Consider the following 24898-nt stretch of genomic DNA (forward strand, 5'->3'; position numbering starts at 1 on the left):
GGTATGGACACTACGAATTCGTAGTAATGCCCTTCGGTCTAACCAATGCACCGGCTGTGTTCATGGATCTGATGAACCGGGTGTGCCGTCCTTTCTTAGACAAATTCGTTATCGTATTCATTGATGACATCCTCGTATACTCCTGAAACGAAGAAGACCACAAACAACACTTGAGACTAGTGTTGGAAACTCTTAGATCCGAAAAGCTTTACGCAAAATTTTCCAAATGTGAATTCTGGTTACGGAAGGTAACTTTCCTCGGTCACGTAGTAAGTGAGGAGGGTATTCATGTAGATCCTTCCAAGATTAAAGCGATAGAGAGTTGGTCGGCACCGAAAACGCCCACGGAAATTCGTCAATTCTTGGGTCTAGCCGGCTACTATCGACGATTCATTCAGAACTTTTCCAAAATCGCCAAACCTTTAACCACTCTAACACAGAAAGGTGTACCCTTTTGTTGGATTGATAAACAAGAGACTGCATTCCAAACGTTGAAGAGAGCCTTATGCAGCGCGCCTGTTCTGTCTCTGCCTGAAGGGACAGAGGACTTCGTTGTCTACTGCGATGTGTCTAATCAAGGATTAGGCTGTGTGCTTATGCAAAGAGGAAAGGTGATTGCCTATGCCTCTAGACAGCTGAAAGCACACGAAGTCAACTATACCACACACGACTTAGAGCTAGGAGCAGTAGTCTTCGCATTGAAGATTTGGAGACATTATCTCTACGGAACCAAGTGCACAATCTTCACTAATCACAAGAGTCTGCAGCACATCTTTAATCAAAAAGACTTAAACATGAGGCAACGGCGATGGGTAGAATTACTCAGTGACTATGAGTGTGAAATCCGTTACCACCCCGGCAAGGCCAATGTGGTAGCAGATGCCCTTAGCCGAAAGGATAGTACAAGCCACAAAGCGAAGAACCAGACGATGACCATCCATTCCAACTTACCTACGCAAATCCGAGAAGCTCAGTATGCAGCCCTCAAACCTGAAAACGTATCAGATGAAACCTTGAGAGGAATGGAAAAGAAACTTGAGATCAGAGGTGACGGAGTTCACTGTTTCATGAATCGAATCTGGATTCCCAAATCCGGTGGATTCAGGGAAATAGTCATGGAGGAAGCACATAGAACCAAATACTCTGTTCACCCAGGTTCGGACAAGATGTATCTGGATCTCAAGAAACAATACTGGTGGCCAAACATGAAAGCTGAGATAGCTACATTCGTGGGCAAGTGTCTGACTTGCGCCAAAGTCAAAGTCGAACATTAGAAACCTTCAGGTCTGCTCCAACAACCCGAGATTCCCGAGTGGAAATGGGAGATGATTACTATGGACTTCATCACCAAACTACCCAAGTGTTCTAGTGGGTACGATACCATTTGGGTAATTGTCGACCGTTTGACAAAATCCGCTCACTTCATCCCAATCAAAGGATCATACAAGATGGAGAGACTCGCGCGAATCTACATCCAGGAGGTAGTACGTCTTCACGGTGTACCTGTTTCCATTATCTCTGATCGAGATAGTAGGTTTACCTCCAGATTCTGGCAATCTCTTCAGAAAGCCCTTGGAACCAAACTAGATATGAGCACGGCGTATCATCCTCAGACCGATGGACAGAGTGAGAGAACAATCCAAACCCTGGAGGACATGCTTCGGGCATGTGTCATTGACTTTGGAAAGTCGTGGGATACACACCTATCCTTGATCGAGTTCTCATACAACAACAGTTACCACACCAGTATTAGGGCTGCTCCGTTCGAAGCCCTATACGGTCGTAAGTGCAGATCTCCTCTGTGCTGGGCCGAGGTGGGGGATACACAGTTAGCCAGGAATCGAGTCCCCGACAGTGCTCTCACTGGTCCTAAAATCATCCGCGAAACCACCGAAAATATCATTCAAATCCGTAACCGACTGAAAGCCTCACGTGATCGTCAAAAGAGTTACACTGATAATCATCGGAAACCACTAGAATTCCAGGTTGGAGATCGTGTCCTGTTGAAAGTCTCGCCCTGGAAAGGCACTGTACGCTTTGGCAAGCGTGGGAAACTTAATCCGAGGTACATTGGACCCTTTGAGATCCTCTCCAAGATTGGTCCAGTTGCTTATAAACTTCATTTACCTCACGAACTCAGTAACATTCATCCTGTCTTTCATGTTTCAAATCTTAAAAAGTGCCTATCCAATGAAACCCTAACAATTCCATTAGACGAGATCGAGATCAATGAAAACCTCAACTTTGTGGAGGAACCGATCGAAATCATGGATCGAGAAGTCAAACGTACAAAACAAAGTCGCATCCCGTTAGTGAAGGTTCGCTGGAATGCCAAGCAGGGACCGGAATTCACTTGGGAACGGGAAGACTCAATGAAACAGAAGTATCCACAACTCTTTTCTTATCCATGATTTGTATCTTGTCTTATGTTCTAAACTTGAATTTCGGGACGAAATTCCCTTTAACGGGGGGATAATGTAACAACCCGAAATTTCCGCTTCTTTTTAAAAGTAACTTTTTCATAAATCAACTCGCGCAACCGATCGTCGTTCCGATTTCCGATTTCCGATTTCTCCGTTTAATTAAGTCATTAATTAGTACACATTTAAAATGACTTAATGGGTGTCATAATACATTTAGAAATCAATTTAACACCCAACTTTAGTGATCGGAATAATTCTAGAATTTACCGTATCGAGTTACGGTAACTTAATCGGGTACGACCAAAAACCCCCGTCTAACGCCGATATCGGGTAGAATTCCACCGTGTCCAAAACTTAAACACTATATAAACGTGTTTAAGACTTCATTTGAAGCCTTTTGGCAAGTTTCTCACTAAACTCTTACAACCTCTCTCCTCAAGCTAGAATTAAGGTCCAAATCACAAGTTTAAGGCTTCAAATCTTTAAGGTAACCTCCCTAACATGTTATTCAACACCTTTAGCCTTCAAATTGATGAAATAATTGAGTTTTAGGTCCAAGAACATGAGTTTACGGCCAAGGAACAAGCTTGGTCCGTAAACTCCATTTAATGGGGTTTTAAGCCCTTAAACTCCTTCCTAAACTCAATTGGACTTTAGATATGGCTATGGGACTTCAAGATATGGACTTAGGACATTTAAAACTATGATTTTGAGCCATTTAAAGGAGTTTATGGCCAAGGCATAAGCTTAGGCCGTAAACTCAAGTAAAAGGGGTTTTTCATGCCCTAAAACCCTTCCAAATCACTCCTATGGCTTAGATATGAATAGTAGGACCTTGGTTTTAGCATTTGGACACTTGAAACATGAATTTTGTGGGACTTATGTGAGTTTACGGCCAAGGATAGTGCTTGGGCCGTAAAATCCCCAAAATGTGACATAAACCCAATTCTAAAGTGTTAGAAAGCCATCCAACACCACCAAAAGACTTGGAATAAATCAAGGGACCAACCAAAAATGCTTTAAGGGTCTAAAACACATCATTTGTGGGACTTATAAGGGTTTACGGCCAAGGCTTGTTCTTGGGCCGTAAACTCCAAAACTTTTGGTGTTAGAATGCAAACTAAACACCCCTAAAGCCTTTAGATGAATTTTAGAAGCCCTTCTATGCAAGTTTTAGACCTTGAAAAACTTTGTATGACCCTACATTAGAGTTTATGGCCATGAGGAGGGTCTCATGGGCCGTAAACTCCATAACACCCCTCAAATGTCACATAAAAATCATACTAGGTCTTGGAATAATCTTATGAATCACATGTGATTTGTTTTAACAACATTTGACACCCATTTCATGAAGATTAAGGAGTTTACGGCCAGGAGCCTATACTGGGCCGTAAACTCCCATAAAATAAGCATTTTAATGATTTGAATTCAGTCCAAATGTTCCAAGACAATTTAGAAAATCCATTCTAGCAACCTCTAGGTCCATTTGAGCCTTAAACCCTCAAAACCACACCAACATGAGTTTACGGCCGTAAACTCATGTGTGAGTGTGTTTCATGGTTGTAAACTCATTTAAATGTTTACTTATGGAGAGTAAACTCATGTCCCAAGTCCCTAGTGCCATTACAAGTCCGAAGATGTCACCCGGGTCACTCTAAACGCTCGTTTTGAGGTGTTTAACCTCATTGGAGTGTAATGTTCCATATGATTAGCGAATGTATCTCTAATTGTATATATATGGACATTATATCATTTTACATAGGGTCATCGCGAGTAATCAAACCCCGAACCGACATCTAGCATTCAAAACCGACACGTTTCCGAGTCCGGTGAGTTCATACCCCTACCCTTTTTCACTGTTTTCACTGTTTTCAGGGGGGGGGAACACAAGCAAAGTACAAAGGAATTCTTGTACTCATAACATGGTTTCAAATGTGTGTTTCATATTCTTATGCTTTTATAACTGATAACTACAACTGATAACAGATCGAACATACAAATCACGTAACATATATTTGTGAAATAAGTCTTTAAACTAGTATGTTTTACATATATTTCACAAATGGTTTTCCACATTTTATCAGTTAAAAGCATGACATTAAAACATTTGAATATAATACCCGTACACTGTTTTGTCCTCGGTAACACTTCACGCACATACGCTAGTGGAGGACTTTCATATTATTACTAGTAAATTTGTTATTCCGGTACGATTGGAGACACGTCCTCGGAGAACACTCCACCTGGATTACGCGAGTGGAGGACTACACCCATAACCAGAATCTCTGGTATTTAGAGAGCGTGACTTGAGTGTATAGATCTATACGGGGCTGACTACCCCACACCTGGCTGCTAGCTACAGCCGAACCGAAATGGTTCAAGGGTGACGAAAGTCATAAGTATGTGGACGACTTATTGCCACATGTGGACTACTTATTGCCACATGTGGACTACTTATTGCCACAGGTTTCAGTCTATTGTATGGTTATGGAACTCGCAATTAGGATAACAGAGATTTACTTACAGTAATAATGGATTACTTCATACATCGTTTACATCTTTTACATCTTTTACATCTTTCACGTACTGTAGCTAACGTTCAGGAAAGTACGGGACTTTCCTGGGGAAAAACATGGAACCTAACTACATTTACATCTTTTACATCTTTAACATCGTTTACATTAGAAACCTACATGCAGGAAAGCATGGGGCTTTCCTGGGTAACCCTTACATAACTAGAAAGAGTAACAAACTGGATAACATTTCATCTTTTACAATGTGAAACATACAATAAGGAAGGTATGGGACTTTTCTGGTAACACATGATAAGTAAACATGTTTTCAGTGTACAAATTTACTATACTTTACATTTGTGAAACAACAATCAACTTTTAAGAAAATACAAGATTTTCTTGGTGTACATAACATTTCAAAAACAGAAAGGAAACCGATACATTTCCGTAATACAAAACCACTTATGAACTCACCAGCTTTATGCTGATTTTCAAACCGCTTGTGTTCTCAGGTCGGCGTTAGAACAGGTACCCGAAGATCCTTTTGCATGAAGACGGTGTACATGAAGACCCGTTACATTTTGTCTATATATACTATGTATCACAACTGTACAAACTTTACTTTTGAAACAACTATAAAACTGTTATTATGTAATGTAATGCTTGTTTTACTTTGCTTACTATGTACATTGGATTTGATACTCAACACGGTAGTCAACCCCGGAAATGTATTCCGCCTTCGGTTTTCGGGGTGTGACAATTTGTCTTGACCGATTAAGACCCAAAAATTAAAGGAGCATGAAACTAGGATTTACGTGGGGCGTAATTCTAGTACGCGCAACGTAAGGGGTCGCGTTCCCTGTTTACCGAGTCTGAGATTTACCGAGTCACCCGAGGTGAGTCTTTTCACTAAATTATACCTGGAAGGGTACCTATTTGTGACCAGAAGGTCTTATATGCTATGTGATTTATGTGTTATATGTTGTTATATGATATGTATGTGTTATGTATGTTATGTATGATATGGACCGGAAGGTCAAGATGACATGGACCGAAAGTTCAGGAGGTTATGGACCGGAAGGTCTACCGGGATTCGGGACGGAAGTCCCATGAGACACTTGGACCAGAAGCTCCCACAGAGTTATGACCTGGAAAGGCATTTGTGTTGTATGTGTTATGTTGGGGAACTCACTAAGCATTTATGCTTACCGTGTTATGTGTTATAGGTTCTAGCGAGGATCGCGGGAAGGCGCCGACGTGATCTCTACACGCTCATGGAGTTCATGTTTTGAGATTCTGGGATTTATATTGTTATGATAACATTGGATACATTATGTTTTGATATTATCTTGTGAATGAACGTATGTTTTAAAAATGAAAACTTGTTTTGAAAATTCACGTCATTACAAGTTGGTATCAGAGCCTTGGTTTGAGGGATTCGGGTGCATCTTCGGGTGTATTTGAACTCAAACTGAGGATTTGAGAAAGTTTTTCATAAAATAAACAATTTTTCTAAAGAAGTAAGAAAATTTGAGAAAAGCAGAAAGAAGCAGTGTGTACGATCAGCAAGCGACCAAAGGGTGATTTCCCAAAATACCCTTAGATTATGTCTTATGAGATATGTTATGATATGTTATGCTAAAGTAGGCTAGGTATTCATATTAGGACTAGAGTGGCCTGATTTGTGATGCCTTAGCCTAGGAAGATTTCTGCTACTATGAGATGATTGAGAGTGAGTAGGTAGTAGTGAGGAGCTTATGAGAGGCCTACCGAAGGGTAGCCTATGCTAGCGAGATGCAGAGTACTTGTGATCTGGGATCCAAGGAGGAGGACTTGGGGTGAATATTGTTGCGGTGTGGATGGTAGTATAGGGCCCGTACTACTAAAGACACCGGATTAGTACGCACTCCAAGTAAGAATCCTTAGGACACTAGGGAACAAGTAGGATTAAATTATCGAGTGTGAGTCTGCTCGAGCGAGTCTCTAATATTTTCATGCTGTGTTTTTAAGACATCATGGTTGGGACACGTGACAGACATGAGACGAGCGGCATGAGCATCGAGGAGCTTCATCAGATGATTCACGATGAGGTGGAAGCGACGATTCGAGCCGAGATTCTGAAGATGTTTGGGTCTATCAAGACCACATTGACTGAGACTTTTGATGAGCGGTACGCATCGGTTACTGAGGCTGTGGCTGCTGCAGCTACTGCAACTGTGGCTGCTGCTAGACCTCAGGGAGGTGACTCGTTGTTGTTTTAGGAGTTCAGCAACATGAAGCCATCGGAGTTTGACGGGGTGCTGGATCCAATCGCTGCGATGAGATGGAGTTTTGATATTGAGGGATGTTTCTACACGTGTTCATGTCCGGAGCATCTGAGGGTACGATTCGCGCTGAACCAGCTGTGCTTGGCAGCTAAGGACTGGTGGAAGTTTGTGAAAGCAAACTTCACTCTTGCAAAGCTTTCAGAGGTGACGTGGGAGAGGTTCACCACCATGTTCAGAGACGAGTATGTTCCCCCGGTGGAGGGGGAAAGATTGGCCCAAGAGTATTTGACCCTCAAGCAGGGTATTGATTCTGTTACTATGGTTATTAGGAAATTTCATGAGAGGGAGATGTTCTGTCTTGAGTAGGTGTCTACCGAGCATGCACACATGAGTCGTTATCTGGGCATACTGAGGAGGGATATTCAGGAGTTCGTAGCGAACTCGAGTTACCGGACATTTGCTGAGCTCCAGGAAAATGCCCGGAAGAAGGAGATTGAGTTGGAGACTCAGGCCCGGGAGGAGGCCGAGCCTCAGGGGAAGGAACGGAGGCCGACACAGTCTCATTCAGAAGCCAAGCACGAAAAGCCCGACGATTCGAGATCTAGAGGCTAAAATGGCCGCACTTGCGGGAAGTTCGGCAAGGGACATGATAGGGTTTTTTGATCGGGTGCTTGCTACAAATGTGGCAAGGAGGGGTATATAGCCAAGGATTACCCCAAGGGATTCAAGGTTTGCTTTCATTGCAACCAGACGGGCCATCGGAAGGCTGAGTGTCCACATCTGCTATAGGGGTCTGCGCGAGTTATTGAGGGACGGCCAGTGAAGGCCGAGGCACCGAAAGCTCACGGGAGAGCTTTCCAGTTGACAATGGAGGAGGTCCGCGCAACGCCCGATGTCGTGGCTGGTATGTATATTTTCATTTATTTATGCTGAGTAATGATATGGTGCTTTTTTATGATGTGCGTAGGTACTTTTCTTGTGAATTATGTACCTGCTTTCGTGTTATTCGACTCGGGTGCGAGTCGGTCATTTGTTTCTTTAGCGTTTAGTGTACACATTAGTATCCAGCGAGAGGCGTTAAGTCGACCTCTACGAGTTTCTATAGCTGATGAGCAAGCAGTGTATGCTATGGATGTGATTTGAGGATGTGTACTCGAGAATTTTGGTGTTGAATTTCTGAGAGACCTGGTTCCGATTGTGATGGGGGACGTGTGTGTCATAGTGGGCATGGATTGGTTGAGCAGATTTGGGGCTGTTATAGACTGCGAGCGACAGTTGGTGACGATACGAGACCCTAGTAGGGGAGTACTTACAGTGTACGGTGAGGGTACCCGATGTGGGTCAGCATTTTGTTCGGCTGCTAGAGCGAGACAGAGTTTACAGCAGGACTGCAGCGGGTTCGTAGCCTATGTGATGCATACACAAGTGGCCGCTGGGAGGCCAAGTTCGATTGATGATGTTCCGATAGTGCATGAGTTCCCGGATGTTTTTCCCGAGGAGTTGCTGGGTGTGCCTCCCGAGAGGCAGGTAGAGTTCCACATCGATTTGGTTCCGGGAGCAGCGCCTATCATCAAAATAGCCTTGCGCCGCTGGAGATGCAGGAGTTATCCTCGCAGCTTCAAGAGCTGCTGGGGAAGGAGTTTATTAGACCGAGTAGCTCACCATGGGGAGTGTCGATCCTTTTGTCAATAAAAAGGATGGTTCACACCGGATGTGCATTGATTACTGGGAATTGAACAAGTTGACGGTCAAGAAACATTATCCATTATCGAGGATCGACGATCTGTTCGATCAGTTGCAAGGAGTGTCTTGGTTCTCCAAGATAGACTTGAGGTATGAATATCATCATATGAGAGTTCGGGATGAAGATATCTAGAAGAGGGCATTCAGAAGTCGTTACGGGCATTACGAGTTCGTGGTGATGCCTTTTGGGCTCACCAATGCACCGGCAGCGTTCATGGATCTCATGAACAGGGTGTGCAGGCTGATGCTGGATCGATCGGTAATGGTGTTCATCGATGATATTCTGGTATATTCGAGATCTAGAGAGCAGCACGAGGAGCACCTGAGAGAGATTCTCGGAGTATTGAGGTCGGAGAGGCTTTTCGCCAAATTCTCCAAGTTTGATTTTTGGTTACGAGAGGTCCAATTCTTGGGACACCTCATTAACCAAAATGGGATATTGGTCGACCCGACCAAAATTGAGGCGGTTATGAGGTGGGAGGTGCCAAGATCACCCACCGAGATCAGGAGTTTTCTAGGATTGACCGGCTACTATCAGAGATTTAACAAGGATTTCTCCAAGATCGTCGTGCCTCTCACTAGGTTGACCCGGAAGGGTGTTTCTTTTTCGTGGGGTCTGGAGCAACAGACCTCATTTGAGACACTTTGCCAGAGATTATGCGAAGCCCTGGTGTTAGCCCTCGATGAAGGGATGGAAGATTTTGTTGTTTATTGTGACGCATCGATATCAGGTTTGGGTGCAGTATTCATGCAGAGAGGGCACGTAATAGCATATGCTTCGACGCAGTTGAAGCCTCATGAGACGAGGTATCCCACCCATGAATTTTTCTGACATTCTGCATTAAGTACACGTTTGATATTTGTCCACTCAAGTAGCAAATCCGACCTTCCTACATGTTCATAAAGTATCGTGTCCAATCATCCCCGAGATTGAGTTGTTTATCCGGTCTTCACAAAGCTTCACTCGTGAAGCTTTTCTATCTCAGATTCTCGAGTTAAACTTCTCGGATATGAGTTGTAGGTTGTGTATGGATATTCATATTTAATATTGGTATTAAAAAACAATTAGTACATTCTTTTCGGCTAAAGACATTTGCTATAATGTCAATCTCATTACAATGCTAACGACTCTCACACGTCATGATGACAATAAATTCCTCATTCATGTCATTCAACCAAAAGCATAGGCAAACCTCGACTCAATTCATCTACATGCACCTTAATCCTTTACGTACTGGTCATTATAGACGAAAAAGTTCCTTGTAATTTCAGAAAGGTAGGATTGGTGTCGTACACCATAGTTGTCCCAACTTCTAGAATATATTCTCTAGCTTATTTTTCCAGTTGCTACCTTTTGGCGCTAACATTGTTGACAGTTGGGCTACCATAAAGAAGTTCCCGTTGGATCACTGGTAGTACCCAACATAAATTCTTTTGTTGTTAAATTTCCAGCATTCATTTCTTGGGAAGAAGTATTCACTTAAACTTCCACATTTGATCAAATCGTTCACATTTGATTAAATCCTTAACAGTTGATCTTTAGGGTAAAAAAACAACTTTAGGTTTTCTCCGACTTGTCATCATAAATGACCATGGTTTTCTTGTGGGTATATTTAGTCGTACAAATTTCTTATAGTATAGATCTAGACACAATGGGGAGGTAGCCTATTCATACCTATGATTTCGTATGTATTGGAATGAAATTCATTAAAATTTCGTGAATATATTTATGATAGTTCACATGTTATCTCTACTCTGTAGGTTTTCTCCAATCTACTGGGTTTATGACTCAAAATAGTTTTAAATTTAGGGTTCACAAGGATTTCTATGCATATTTGGATTACCACTACTTCAGTAAATAAGTGCTTAATGAGAAATGTACCAATCGCTACTGATGGTTCCAAGATTTTTATTCTTTATTTCGATCATGATTGCTCTGAATCGAGTTGTCACTTCCTGGTTCTACAGTCTTGGGCAGTTTCACCATCTTCATAACAAACTTTTCATTAACTAGTGCATGTTCTAATTTCTGTATCTCACTTCCGTGAGCATCTTATTTTGTTATTCTCAAGTCGTGGCATAAGCGGAATCAAAGCTTATCATTTCCGTATAGTAGATTTACCCAGTAAAGTCAGTATCTTTACAAGTGTTGGTGGCATGACCAGCCATTTAAATTTGTTGAATACGAAGTTATTAGGAAATGTTTTACTTATGAAAATCCTGAAGTTAAAATGGTTGCAAGGAATACAATAAAAGCCAAAGTTCTTGATATATATATAAAATGGAAAAGATGAAAATGACAAAGGCTTTGAGTTGTATCCCAGGTAGGATTTGTTTGACATCAGATTCCTAGTAATCGATAACCACTGATGGTAATCTTTCTTTAACCGCCCATTTCATTGATAGTTCTTGGAATTTGTGGAAAATGGTTTTAAGTTTTAGTTTTTTACCTCCGCCACACACCGTTCTTTCTATGAGTGATCTTGTATTTGGTCTTTTGAAGGATTGGTGCTTCAAAAAAAGTTTTTTTTTCCATTACTTTAGATAATGCTTCTACTAATGATGCGATTGTTGACTATTTAAAGACTGAAATTGATTTAGTTTGTGAAGTTGTTTATTTTCATGTTAGGTGTTGTGCACATATTAAGAACCTCATTGTGCAAGATGGCTTAAAAGAGGTTGACGATGTTGTCACTAAAGTTTGAGAGAGTGTTAAGTACTGCAAAGGTTCTCAATCTAGGAAGAAAAACTTTTTAAAGAGTGTTGCACATGTGGAGCAACAATCTGTGAGGGGTTTAAGGCAAGATGTTCCAACACGATGGAACTCAACTTACATGATGTTAGATTCTGTTTTATATTATAAAAAAGATTTTATTCACTTGCAAAAAACGGATGCTAATTATTTGCATTGCCCAACAACCGAGGAATGGGGAAGAGTTGTACGGATTTTTAAGTTCTTAAAAGTCTTCTATGAGGTCACTTGTGCATTTTCTAGTTCTAATTATCCTACCACCAATCTTTATTTTGCAAATGTTTTGACGGTTAGAGTGTTGTTACATAAACAAAAGGAAAGCCACGATAAATTTATGCAAAAATGGCTAGTAGGATGTATGCCAAATTTGAGAAATATTGTGATGAGTTTAGCACAATTATGGTTGTTGCTGCTGTTGTGGATCCTCGATATAAGTTTCAAATTGTTGAATGGGGTTATGATAAAGCTTACGCGGAGACGTACAAATCTGAATTGGAAATAATAAAGCAGAAACTGGTTTTATTATTCAATGTGTATTTGGATGAGTCAAAGTTGAAGAACTCTAAAGATGGTCAGCCTACATGTGGTTCGTTGAACTCCCCAGAAGGACCTCAAGATGTACTAGAATCTGCTTCTCTTTTAATGGTATGTATATTTTGTTTAAATATGTCTTAATATGTGTATATTGATGCGTTTTTGATTCACTAAAATCTGATGCGTTTTTTTTCAAGTTTATTGTTGCATTTTTGTGTTTTTTTTTTCGGGTTTATTGTTGTATTTTTCAAGTATGTAACTACGTTTTCTATTGATTTTTACAGGTGTATTGTTGTGTTTTTACATGTATATAACTGCATTTTTCTACTGCCTTTTTTTGTGTAGCTATATTTTTTGGTTGTTGTTTTTAATGTGCATAACTGCGTTTTTTTTTGTTAAATTATAGGATTTCGATAACTTTTCAGCTAAGGTGACTTCTCAAGCTGTCAAATCTGAACTTGAATGTTATTTAGAGGAGAAGCTCATGCTTCGTGTGGATAATCTAAACATTTTGGACTATTGGAAAACACACAGAGTTCGATATCCAACTCTTGCTCGGGATGGCTAGGGACATCTTAGCTCTCCCAATCTCAACGGTTGCATCCGAATCAACTTTCATCACGGGTGACAGGGTCCTTGATGCTTATAGAAGTTCTTTAAAGCATTCTAATGTTGAAGCTATTATATGTCTAAAAGACTGGGTCTATGGAGAAGGTATATTCCAACTTTTATTTATAAAATTTTCATTATTATATAAAACTATGTATTAGTTCAACTAAAAAACTAAATTTATTTTATTTATTACTATAGTAAATATTGAAGCACAACTTGAGGAGCTATGTGGATTCATCATGACGGAAAAGATAAATGATGAAGATGCAATTCATATCGAGAGTGAAAAGTGGAGTTAGTGAAAACGGAAATCGAGTTACCTAGATATTAAACATTTATAATGTTTTATTTTTTTGATAAACTTATTTGTATTTTTGAATTGTGAGCATAATTTTATCTTACTCTGAATATTTATTTGGGTTTTAAACTAATTTAATTAGGTGTAATTTTTTTGGTTTGCATTTTTAGTTTTAAATGGGTAACCCGGGTTCAACCTATTTATTTAGTAGGTTGGGTTGGAAAAAGCATAAATAGGTCAACCCGATGACAACCCATTAACCCAATAGGTTGGGTTGGGTTGAAAATTGCACCTATTTATGCATTGAAATCCTTTACCCAATTAATAAATGGATTGAACCGAATCCAACCCAGGTCGACCCATTGCCACCCTTAGTTTGAGAGAATACGTGAGAGACGAGTGTAGTGAGGTATTTGAGTATTTAATAAAAATACATAGAAAATACACATAAATTTATAAGTATTCGGGTATTTAAAAAAAACAGAACTCAAACAAAATTAAACTTACGATACACGGAACTACGTGAAGTGGTGTCTAATGGATTCCACGTTCAAAATGTTTACAATTGACAGATTTAGCGAAACTGGTTATGCTTTAGGATAAAAATATTATTAAATGACATAGTATTATAGACATAATTGTTAGTAAAAACAAAACATTCTCAAGTTTTTTATTAAGGCGTGCAATTTAGCTCCACAATTAATTAAAGATAATATAATTTCAATTGCTTATAAAAATATAGATTAACGTATAATATTTCCAACTATAGTAGAGATTGAAGGGATTGACTGATGAATTTTTGACCTGATTTTTACCAATTGTTACATTATCCCTCCGTTGAAATGATTTTCGTCCCGAAATTCAATGTCTAGATAAAATATTATAAAACAATTGGTGGTGTTTTCATTTCGCTTGATACATACATGATCTTTCTAAAATCGATTTACATCTCGTAGCTCTAGAATAGATAACTAATCTAATATACGAATTTAACACAAGTCACCACTAAATAAGGAATGTGTAATAGGAGAGACTCAAATATTTTAAAGATCATCGAGTCTTTTATATAATCTAGTCATGCACACTTCCACAAACATGAAACTTTTGAATTATTTTGTTAATACACTTTATTGAAAGATATAAAAAGTGTGTCATTTGATAGACACTCTTTGAGATTTGGCACATGAAAAGCGTCGGACATGTCATTTAGTTTTCGAGATAAATGGATATAAATATCACGACCGAATTTTATCAATGAATCTCGAAGGCCCTTTAAGTCATGGTTTAACTTAACTCTTTCTCTAAGCCGAATCATTCTTCTTGAAGGGAAAGCTTTTAAAGCTACAAAATCTCTAACTTGGAAGGTGAAAAACTTATTTCTTTGGTCTACATAACTCTTTTGTCATTTCGTGTACAGATGGTAATCGTTACCAGGCTCACACAATCTTTTTTGTAATCTTTTGTGTGATTCATGTATCAAAATGTAGTGGATCACCTGCATGCTCTTTGTTCGGTTTTGTATCTTTAATCATTCCTCAACATATCGACTATTAACACTTGCATCTGTATAAAGCCTAAAACGGTGTGAACTTGACGGTGGTGTGATAATTAGCATTGTAGGAAAAATCAATTAATGGAAATAAGTACCTCATGAACTATACATGTCTATCATACATGTTCATAACATATATCCCAAGTCAGGATGGTTCTTTCATCTTGACCATTAGGGATAATAATTTATACTTTCGTCTAAGAGGGCACTCAAGGATTTTTAATGGCTGTCAACAATACTAGGTGGATCTACTATCTTAGTGAGAAATGATATAGATTCGGCACCTCGTGTAGTCTGACGATTTCTTTGGCAAGCTCAGGTAAGCTTTTCCATTTCACATGGTTCTTAGATTTAAAGGAAGTCGGCGGACTTAGTCAATTTGTGGACCGCTACCTGAATAAAATCAAAACCCTTAGGTTTCTTGGGCATGATAAAGTCAACTAGTATATATAAGTGTACAAAAACCCCATATAAACCCAATTTATATTCTATACGGTAATGGAACAAAACTGAGATTTTGTAATGAACTCATAACCAAACTCGTGACACTACACTTTTTGCACCGACTCCTTAATAGGGCATGATAAAGTCATTCACCTCGTTATAGCTCGTGTTAATGTTCAATGAAACTAACGTTAATGCCAAAATCCGTCTCGTCAGATGTAGTTGTAGTTTGGAACTCCCAGATGGGCAGTCGAACCATATAAGATCAATAGTATGGAACTTATAACTATCCTTAGTCGTTCTCTGAGGATTAACGGTTATGAAAATAAAGAGTTTTCCCACTAAGACACACAGTCCAAATACACACAACAATATAGCTAAAATGGTGTCACAACCAGAAATTTTGTGTCTTGTAATAACTATACTTAAGTAAAATGTTGAATCAAAAACTTAAGAGCATGTGTGATGCTTCAAAAACTTCAAACAAATACACTATACAAGTACTCCAAATAGTCATCAAACAATTGGAAACCCTAGAACTTCTTGTTTAGGTCCATTTTGGACTAGGACTTCCTTATTGGGCCCAAATGGACCAATAAGCTTCCAAATTGACTATCATGGGCTTAGAACCCTTAATTGGGCTCTAATTGGACCCACATTCATTTATTTCAACATTTTGGGCCATATTGGGCCTAGAATGAAATAAGTTAAAAGTTTTGAACCATGATTAACCTAAACTAGCCTAACTAAGTGCTAAAATCAAATTATATTTCTTTTAGGTTAAAACTCATCCAACTTAACTTCTACATGGGCTTGAGGGCATTAAAGCCCAAAATTTCCATTTTCCTTCAAAAATCTCAGCCCAAGAGGAAGGGTTGACCTTGTGAGTGACACCTCACAATTAACCAAAGGACTTCCGTGCAAGGAGACTCATACTTCCATGCACCATCCTTTCATTCTTCCCTCTTCTTCTTCCTCTCTCTCACTCTCAGCCGAAACACACACACACACATACAAATCTCTCATAAACTCTCTCTAGATTACTCAAGAAACCATCCTCCCTCTTCATCAAAAATCTCGAAACTTTGCTTGTGAATCAAGAGGATTTCAAGAAAATATCATCACTTCTTGGTAAGTTACACATATCTAAGGAATTTATAACTCTTTTTCTCATGATTAGATCCTTTCTCTTAAACAATTTTGGTGAATATACTCCTAGAAAACTCCATAAACTCGAGATCTTCATCAAGGGGTGCTAGGGTTAAAAATCACCAAACTTTCTTCCATCTCTTCTTCAAAAACCGAGACCACACCCTAAGGTGAGCTTCATACTCCTTATCTTTTGGTTTTATAAGTTTTGTGGGGGGGGGGGGGTACAAGTGAAAGTGTAGATCTATATGTGTTTTGTATGCCTTGTATGATTTCTATGCTTATATGTGTGTTTTTGTGTGTTTCTGATGTTGGATCTAACCATAAGCCCCTAAAAATCGAGATATACTTTATGTTATATGATACTAGCATCAAATATATTTCTACATACAAATTATTCCAAGAAAAATAGCTAAATGGCTTAATAACATCTTCTTTGGGCTAAAAACTCAATTTTTGGATATAAAATGTTAAAAATATAAAGTTAAAGGGCCCAAAATGACATATTACGAATTCTGAGGGATGAGAAGAGTCAAAACAGTTTCAATAAAGTATTTTCTAGAAATATACTCTTTTGGAGGGTTGAAAATATAAATTTCAAGCTTAATGGGCTAAAAATGACATTTTTGGCCCAATAGGGCCCATTATGCGAAATTTTCAGTTTTGAGGGGCTAAAACTGTAGTTTTCTGTAAAACAGTGGACTATTAGTGTTCCAAATCCTTTTCTAAGGTTGAAAATGCTTTTCATAATTTAAAAGGACCAAAGTTGCAAAGATTTTCCAATTTGGGCCAAAAATGTAAAAACTGTGAAAAAGAGGGGTTACAACCGAGAAAACTGTATTTTCAGGGATTAAAACCGTTTTCAACTAAGAATATGCTGAAAAATATCAATTTTAATAAGTTTTGGTGTTAAATGACAAGAAAAATGGTTTAAGGACTAAACCGGAAACTTATTTATTCCAAAGGTTGAAAAAGTAAATTTACCAAATAAAGAGGGGATGAAAACAGAAAATTCTCAATGTTAATTCAATACATCTGTTGTGATTAAATAATGGCACTACGACTACCGACGAATTACAATATACAACAATACCAAAAATCGTTGTTAAACGAATTGATTCGGTCTCGAATCAATAACAACCCGGAACTACTAACACGACGATAACTCGATTCATACAAGTAACGTTTGGGAATTCAATATACACGTGAGAGTGCACAGACGTCGACGCACTATCTTTGGGCCCCAAAGTGTAAAATCTTGTTTGTTGGGCCTAGCTAGCCCAATGACCTGATCTTTAGGCCCGAAGACTCCAACCTTACAAGTTGTTGGGTCTTACATGATCCAACACAGCGTAAAAGGACTTTTACTGGCTTTTATACTATTGGTCCCCAAGGGCCCTTTGGTACTGCTAGTAAAGTCGAGATTTCACCGAATGCGAGTCGGGCCAAGGGTTCTTCGCATTCACTATAGCCTCGACCGACTAATGGGATTATTGAGATCTTCGTGCCCTCTGTTCTCCTCGGTCGTGGGGCTACATGAAGTCAGGGCGGTTGGGTTACGTGAATAGTACGGACGAAGCCTACGGGATCGTTAGTATAATTGTAAACTGGTCGTTTGTGTAACGCGTGTTTATAATAATTCACCATGCGAAATAATCTGACGTCGCCTGGAGTCCATGACTTCACATGCCGCGATGGTACAACAACTACATGGAATTCAAAGTGTTAGGAAAACATCGGGTTTTCCTAGGGTTTTATTTTCAATACCTACAGTTTCGAAATGTACACAAGTTTAATGAACACTTTTTACAATTATAGAAACAAACAAGCATACTTATGGATCTTCACAAACTTTTTCATAAACTCTTTTCAGAAAATATCGGATTTTCTGGTAGTTTTCAAAACAATACAAAACGTTGCTTTTCAAATACCGCGTATGAACTCACCAACATTTCATATGTTGACGTTTTTCAGAATACTTGTATTCTCAGGTAACAAGTAAACCGAAGGAAATGTATTCTGTGATGGCTTGCAGTTGGTTTATCTATGATCGAACAATTTGTTTTTGGGAATGTAATATTAAAACAATGTACTCAGTGTAAACTCTACCAGTTGTACTATATTAATGCATGGTGATGAATGATGTTATGTTTCATATATTTTCAATGTTATGGTATTCAATTAAGTCACGACAGCCCTCGGACGTTTCCACCGTCTGGTTCGGGGGTGTGACAAATGGCTTAGGAAATGAACCTAACTCATATGGCTCTAGAAACAACGTTGCACCAAGAGGGATAACCATGAATCTTGGATCCTAATAATGTGTCTATGCATCCTAGTCCTAAACTTTCCGTTATAATATTTTTGAATATTTATAATTTTATTTTTAGGAATAATATTTGATTGAAGTCTTCTAGTATTCAGATATGAAAGACTTAATGGACTTCCAAATTTCTGTTGTTTGTTATGACGAAATTTGGGCAGTTTAACGACTGATTTTCTGATATTTTTCAGTTTTAAGTAACGTGAAACCAATAATTTCCATGCTATTTATAATTCACATGATTAATACTATGCAATACCCCACAAATAATGACTCTTAAGTCGTAAAGTCTATCATGTTATTTATTGCAATAAAAATCCATAACTTAGTAAATTTAGTTATATTTTTATAATTTATATAAAAATATATAAATAAAATTTCCATTCATTTTTACAAAACCTTATATATTAAAAGTTAAATTTTATAATTTTAACTAATAATTATATAAATTCATACTCTTAGTATGTCCATCCAATATGACAACGCATTTTTGTTTTATACGCGGATAATATTTTTGGTCATTTTTATATCTTTCCATGCTTCCATGAGATACTTTAACTTATACATGTAAAATCATCATTTTTGTGACTTATAATATCAACGTGCGTTATTATAGCAAAATATTTCTAATCTTGTGAGTTATCTTAATAATTATATTCATATTTCACATAAGGTATAATTGTATCATCTTTTAACAATCTACTTTAACTTAATAGATTTAACAGTGATTTATCACATTTTTAGTTTGCTATTAAACATCTGACCAATAATCAAGTAAGATGCTATTTTGTATATAAAACTTGAAAATCATCAAATTTTAATAGACACGTATATATTATCCTCCAAAATATTCAAACCGTAAAATCGGGACCGTAGAAACTCTTATTCGATGCGTGGTCTCGATCCCAGTTTGTTTTGGTGAAGCTTCACGTTAGAAAACGCAACGTTACCATTTTTGGACTTTCAAATGTTTCCGGGTCTATTTGGTAATATTTAAAATTAAAGGGACTCGTTTTCAAATATTTTATAGTTAAAAGAAAAGGCTATTTTGTAACTTATTTTTCACACGGGACTAAATTTGTAATGAGTTATATTAAAAGAGGCATTTTTTCTTAAAATGTTTAAATCAATTGGGATCTGCTTGGAAAAGATTTTTGTCAAGTTTCTAATTTTAATTTAAAGCTTCAATTAGAGGGATTGATTTTGTCCATCTAATACAAAGTTTGGGTCTTTTGACGTTTGACTTGGTCAAAATCAAAAAGTTCGTGTTTAGTCGATCAAAAAGGGCTCCAAGAAACAAAGAGGCGTCGTCCTGTTCACCGATCGGGAGAAGGAAGATTCGAGCGATCAAGCAGCGAACGGAGGTGGTCTCGGTGGCGATTAATCTATCGTGAGGAGGGGTGAGGGGGTCCGTCAACACCGGCGACCCTTTGTGGTTTGAACCTCCGTCGCCGGAAGCCACGAATCGCATGGAGCAAAACAGTTGCAATGGCTCGGTGGTGGAAGACCAGTTGAGAAGAAGAGCACCTCCGGTGCCTTATTGATTTGTAGAGGGGGAGTAACGAAAGTAGCAAGGGTGGCTTAAGCAGCTCCTGTGCTTCTTCTGTCTCAGAAGGAAGGTGCGAAGGTGGGGAATCAGAAGGGGGCTGTCGCCTCCGATGTTCGCTCCGGGAAACACCCACTTCGGTGGATTTTGCTCTCGGTGGTTGAATGGTGCGTGGATGGGGCTGCCCCGGCAGCTCCCCTGATATTCTTCTTCCTATTTCTTTCTTTCTTTTTTTTTTTTTGATAGAAATCTTTGGAAATGGGATGTTTGGGGTTGCTTTTAAAAGAAATGGATTTAAGGAAACAATATTTGGGTTTGATTGTTCGGCAGGAAAAGGAAATACGAAGAAGTAACGGGCTACTGCCCTCTTGGTTATTCTTGGCAAAAATCGAAGGAGGTGGCTGAAATGGTTGATCAAGGGGGTGTTTTACATCTTGGATTCGACAGGTGAAGAGGCTAGAAAAGAGGCTGTTGCCTCCATGTTTTCACCGGGAATCAACACACCTCCGGTGTGTTTCTGTTTAGCCAATCTACGACGAAAAAGAGTGAGGGGGTCGAGAGTTTTTGTGGGAATAAGGTGAGAATGGTTCATTTTTGCAATATGTGATCTTTCACTCGGATATTGGTAGAATTTTTTGATAGATTTGTGGTACTTGGAAAATTTTGGAAGGATTTTGAGAGTACATTACATTCATTGATTCATGTGTGTATATGTGTGATGTATTGATTGTGTATTTGTTTGTATAAGTAGAATACATGAGTTTGTGTGAGATTGCAGTGATTGAATGGTTGATTTATATGACTATATTCATATGTGTGTTTGGGTTTAAGGTGTTTGGGAATAATTTCGTATTCACACGATACATATACATCCATGTATTATGAGTTTAATATACACAGATATGTTTATGATTTGGTTTGTACCCATAATGTATTGAGTAAGATCTTGGTTTAAAAAAGTGCGCTTGATGCGATGATGCGGCCGTTGCGTTGCGTTGCGATGGGTTATGGGCAACAAACTTGTGGGGCGATGTGTCCTACATGTTGTTAGGCAATGCGTCCGCTTCCAAGCGCATCCAACGCATTACGCATTGGCGCATCATGGTCTGGCCCATTTATTTGAATAATGTTAAAAAAAAGCCCATGCAACTATTTAATATTTCTGGCCGGCCCTACTTCTACCCTAGAGATCTACGTACCACTGTACCAGAATACAAAGAGGCACGACAAATTGAACACATGATCACAGTCTCACACGACAATCTTGTTCTTCTCTCTTTCTTTATCTATTAGTCTACCACTCCTTTTCCCTCCTCATTCTTGATCGACAGTTAAGTTAGTAGTTAACCTTCTCTTCTCTTCTTCTCTGTTATTCTTTCTACTCTCATTCATGGATACTGAGAATGGATTTCATGCTTCATCCGACTTCAAAATAGATCCTGTAAGAAAGTATAGTGTGCAAGACCCTAACATTGGAAACAATTTTACATGCACCTTTTGTTTGAAAGTAACAAAGGGAGGTGCAAGCCGTATGAAACAACACCTTGTTGGAGGTTTTCCAAATGTTACTAAGTGCCCATAATGCCCTGATCATGTTCGGAAAGAAATGATAGATTATATGAAAATGAAACAAGAAGCAAGGGACAACATTCAGATGGGATCAAGGATATAGGACCTTGATGATGACTATTATGGAGATGAAGAAGAAGATTGTATTGAAATAACAGGAAGTAGCAAACTACCTCCCAGAAAGAAACCAAAACAGAAAAGGCCAATTGATATGTTTTTCACTCCAAAACCCGAAGATACAATTAAAGGTAGAAAAAGAGGGAACCAACAAATGATAAATGAGGTGTGTCGGAAAGAACTACGGGATAAAGCATGCCAGGAAATAGCAAAATGGTTCTATGATGCAGGTAATGTATTCCTTTAAAGAAGCTATTACATTTTTTTTTTTGATAAACTTGTTATATGTTTATGATTTTTAATCTTATACTCTTATAGATTATAGAATCTGTTTTGTGATGTTATTGTTGTGTACTTGTGTAGGCATTCCTTTCAATGCTGCAACATATGATAGTTTTCATATTATAATAAAAGCAATTGGTCAGTTTGGCCTTGGTATGAAACCACCAAGCATGTATGACTTAAGGGTTCCATTGCTGAGAAAAAAAGGAGCCACCATTACAAAAAAAAGGATGAACACAAGACAGAGTGGGCTCAAAAAGGTTGTTCGATCATGTCTGATGGGTGGCGTGATTCAGTCGTGCAAAAAGATATAATCAACTTTTTGGTGAATTGTCCACGTGGATCTTTCTTCATGAAATCCATGGATGTATCCGAAGTTTCAAAGGATGCAAACCTGTTGTTTGGCATTCTTGATGACATGGTTGAGGAGGTGGGAGAGGAAAATGTAACGCCTCAGCTTATGTTAAAGCAGGTATATAATGTATTTTTTCTAACTTTGTACTTTGTTTAATTTTCTTCACTTTATGTTTTAATTAATGTTATTCAAATTTTAACATTTTATGGAATTAAATACCATTTTATGGCTTTGTTTTCATCTTTAGGAAAGTTATTGGAAGCCAAAAGACCACACCTCTACTGGACTCCATGTGCGGCGCATTGTATTGATCTTATGTTAGAGGACATTGGCAAGAAAATCCCTAAGGTGGAAAGTTCTTTGAAGAGATGTATGTTGGCAAATGGGTACATATATAACCATGTTCCTGTTGTAAACATGATGAGGAACTTTACCAAGCAAAGAAACTTGCATAGATCTGCTATTACCCGGTTTGTGACTCTTAATACTTAACTTATAATTTGTGTAATTGTATATATTATTATGTTATGATGTTATCTAATATTCCAATGTTACATCTGATAGGTTTGCAACATCATTCATCACTTTGTCGCAATTTCATAAGCAAAAAGACAATTTAAGAAAAATGGTTTTGTCAAAAGAGTGGGAAAAAAGCAAGTGGGTTAAGGCTAATGACCCAATAGCAAACAAGATTAAAGGCTATTTTATATCAGACTCGTTTTGGAGAAATATTCTCTATTCTCTTAAGTTGACTGGACCGCTTGTTAAGGACCTTAGAATGGTGGATGGGGAAAAAAAGCCAGCTATGGGTTACATTTATGAGGCGATGGATCGAGCCAAGGAGACTATTCAGAAATCGTTTCTCAACAAAAAAGAAGAGTACAAGAAAGCTTTTCAGATTATTGATCAAAGGTGGGAATGTCAACTTCACCGACCCTTCCATGCAGCTGGACATTACTTAAATCCTTGAATCTATTATGATAACAGAATTAACGCTTCTTGTGAAGATGTTATGACTGGATTATATGCTTGGATTGAGAGATTGGTTCGAGATTCTAGTATCCAAGACAAGATAACCACCAAATTAGCTACATATCAAAATGCAGAAGCTTTATTTAGTAATAAAATGGCAATCAGGCAAAGGAAGACAAAAGCACCAGGTTAGATTAAATGTTAATTATATTATATTAATATTATAGATTTATAATTATGAAGTTAGATTAACATTTTTTTCAAGCATTGTTTCCTACAGTTGAGTGGTGTATATCATTTGGATCTTCAACCCCTAACTTGCAAAACTTTGTTGTATATGTGCTTAGCTTCACATGTAGTGCAACAAGTTGTGAAAGAAACTGGGGAGTCTTTCAACATGTATGTTATGTGACATTTAGTTTATTTTTTTTTAATTACACATGCACTATGAAATGTCTAATGTGCTTTATCTCTTTCATTGTAGCTTCACGCAAAAAAACGGAATAGATTGGCACAAAGTAGACTAAATGATATGGTTTATGTGAAGTTCAATCGTTCCTTGAATCGTAGAACCAACAGAACAGACAATGTTGATCCTATCCTTCTGAATGAAATAGATGAGAGCAATGAGTGGTTGTTAGGGAGATTAGAGGAGGATAAAGATGATAATTTAGTGTTTGAGGGTGAAGATTTGACTTGGGATGCTGTGGAAAAAGCCTCAGGGGTAAATGAGCCTTTTTATGCAACTAGAGCATCAAGAGATGATAGAGGAAAAGGAATAGCTGGATCAAGTGGACTTGGGTTGGTTGATGAAAAGATAGAAGAAGATATTGGCATGTCTGGTGATGAGGAAGGAGATATGGATATGGACCTTGGGTTTGACTTTGATGATGATTGATGAGGGATGACTTAGGGTCTTTATTTTTTGGTTTCATTTTGCTGTTTGCATAACTATTAGATTTGTTTTCATTTTGCATGACCATTAGATTTTGGTTTCATCTTGCATTGACTATAGTAAACATGCATTTTGCATTTTGGTTTTTGCATTATGTTTAACTAATTATCATTACATTTGGTTACATGACTTTTATATTTGGTATTCGTTTTATATCTTTATTGCCTTTTAGTATATTGTAAACATATATTGGTAATTACTACTTGTGCGCCACACCTACGTGTTGCCAGCGCATCCGCATCTCGCATCAGCCTCCCGGACCTTAATCGTATTAGTGCGCATAAGATTTTGATGTACAAATTTATTTTTGTGCATGTGCTTGTGAGTTGGAGAGAATACGTGAGAGAGGAGTGTAGTGAGATATTTTAGTATTTAATAAAAATACATAACACATACACATAATTGTATAAGTATTTGGGTATTTAAAAATAACAAAATTCAAACGAAATTAAACTTACGATACACATAACTTCATGAAGTGGTATTTTATAG

General features: G+C 38.1%; 1 protein-coding gene and 1 pseudogene across 1 annotated transcript; both read left to right on the forward strand.

Moving 5' to 3' along the window:
- The first annotated feature begins 12040 nt into the window (after positions 1-12040).
- LOC145036326 (zinc finger BED domain-containing protein RICESLEEPER 1-like) lies at positions 12041-13143 on the forward strand. Its single transcript, XM_078984774.1, has 5 exons — positions 12041-12343; positions 12517-12528; positions 12639-12723; positions 12767-12946; positions 13043-13143. Exons 1-5 carry the CDS (start codon positions 12041-12043, stop codon positions 13141-13143), a joined length of 681 nt encoding a protein of 226 aa, XP_078840900.1.
- Positions 13144-22896: 9753 nt separating this feature from the next.
- Positions 22897-24349, forward strand: LOC145036327 (uncharacterized; annotated as a pseudogene).
- The last annotated feature ends 549 nt before the right edge of the window (positions 24350-24898 follow it).

The sequence above is a fragment of the Lactuca saligna genome, chromosome 3 (assembly GCF_052625555.1).
Source record: "Lactuca saligna cultivar CGN05327 chromosome 3, ASM5262555v1, whole genome shotgun sequence".
Lineage (NCBI taxonomy): Eukaryota > Viridiplantae > Streptophyta > Magnoliopsida > Asterales > Asteraceae > Lactuca > Lactuca saligna.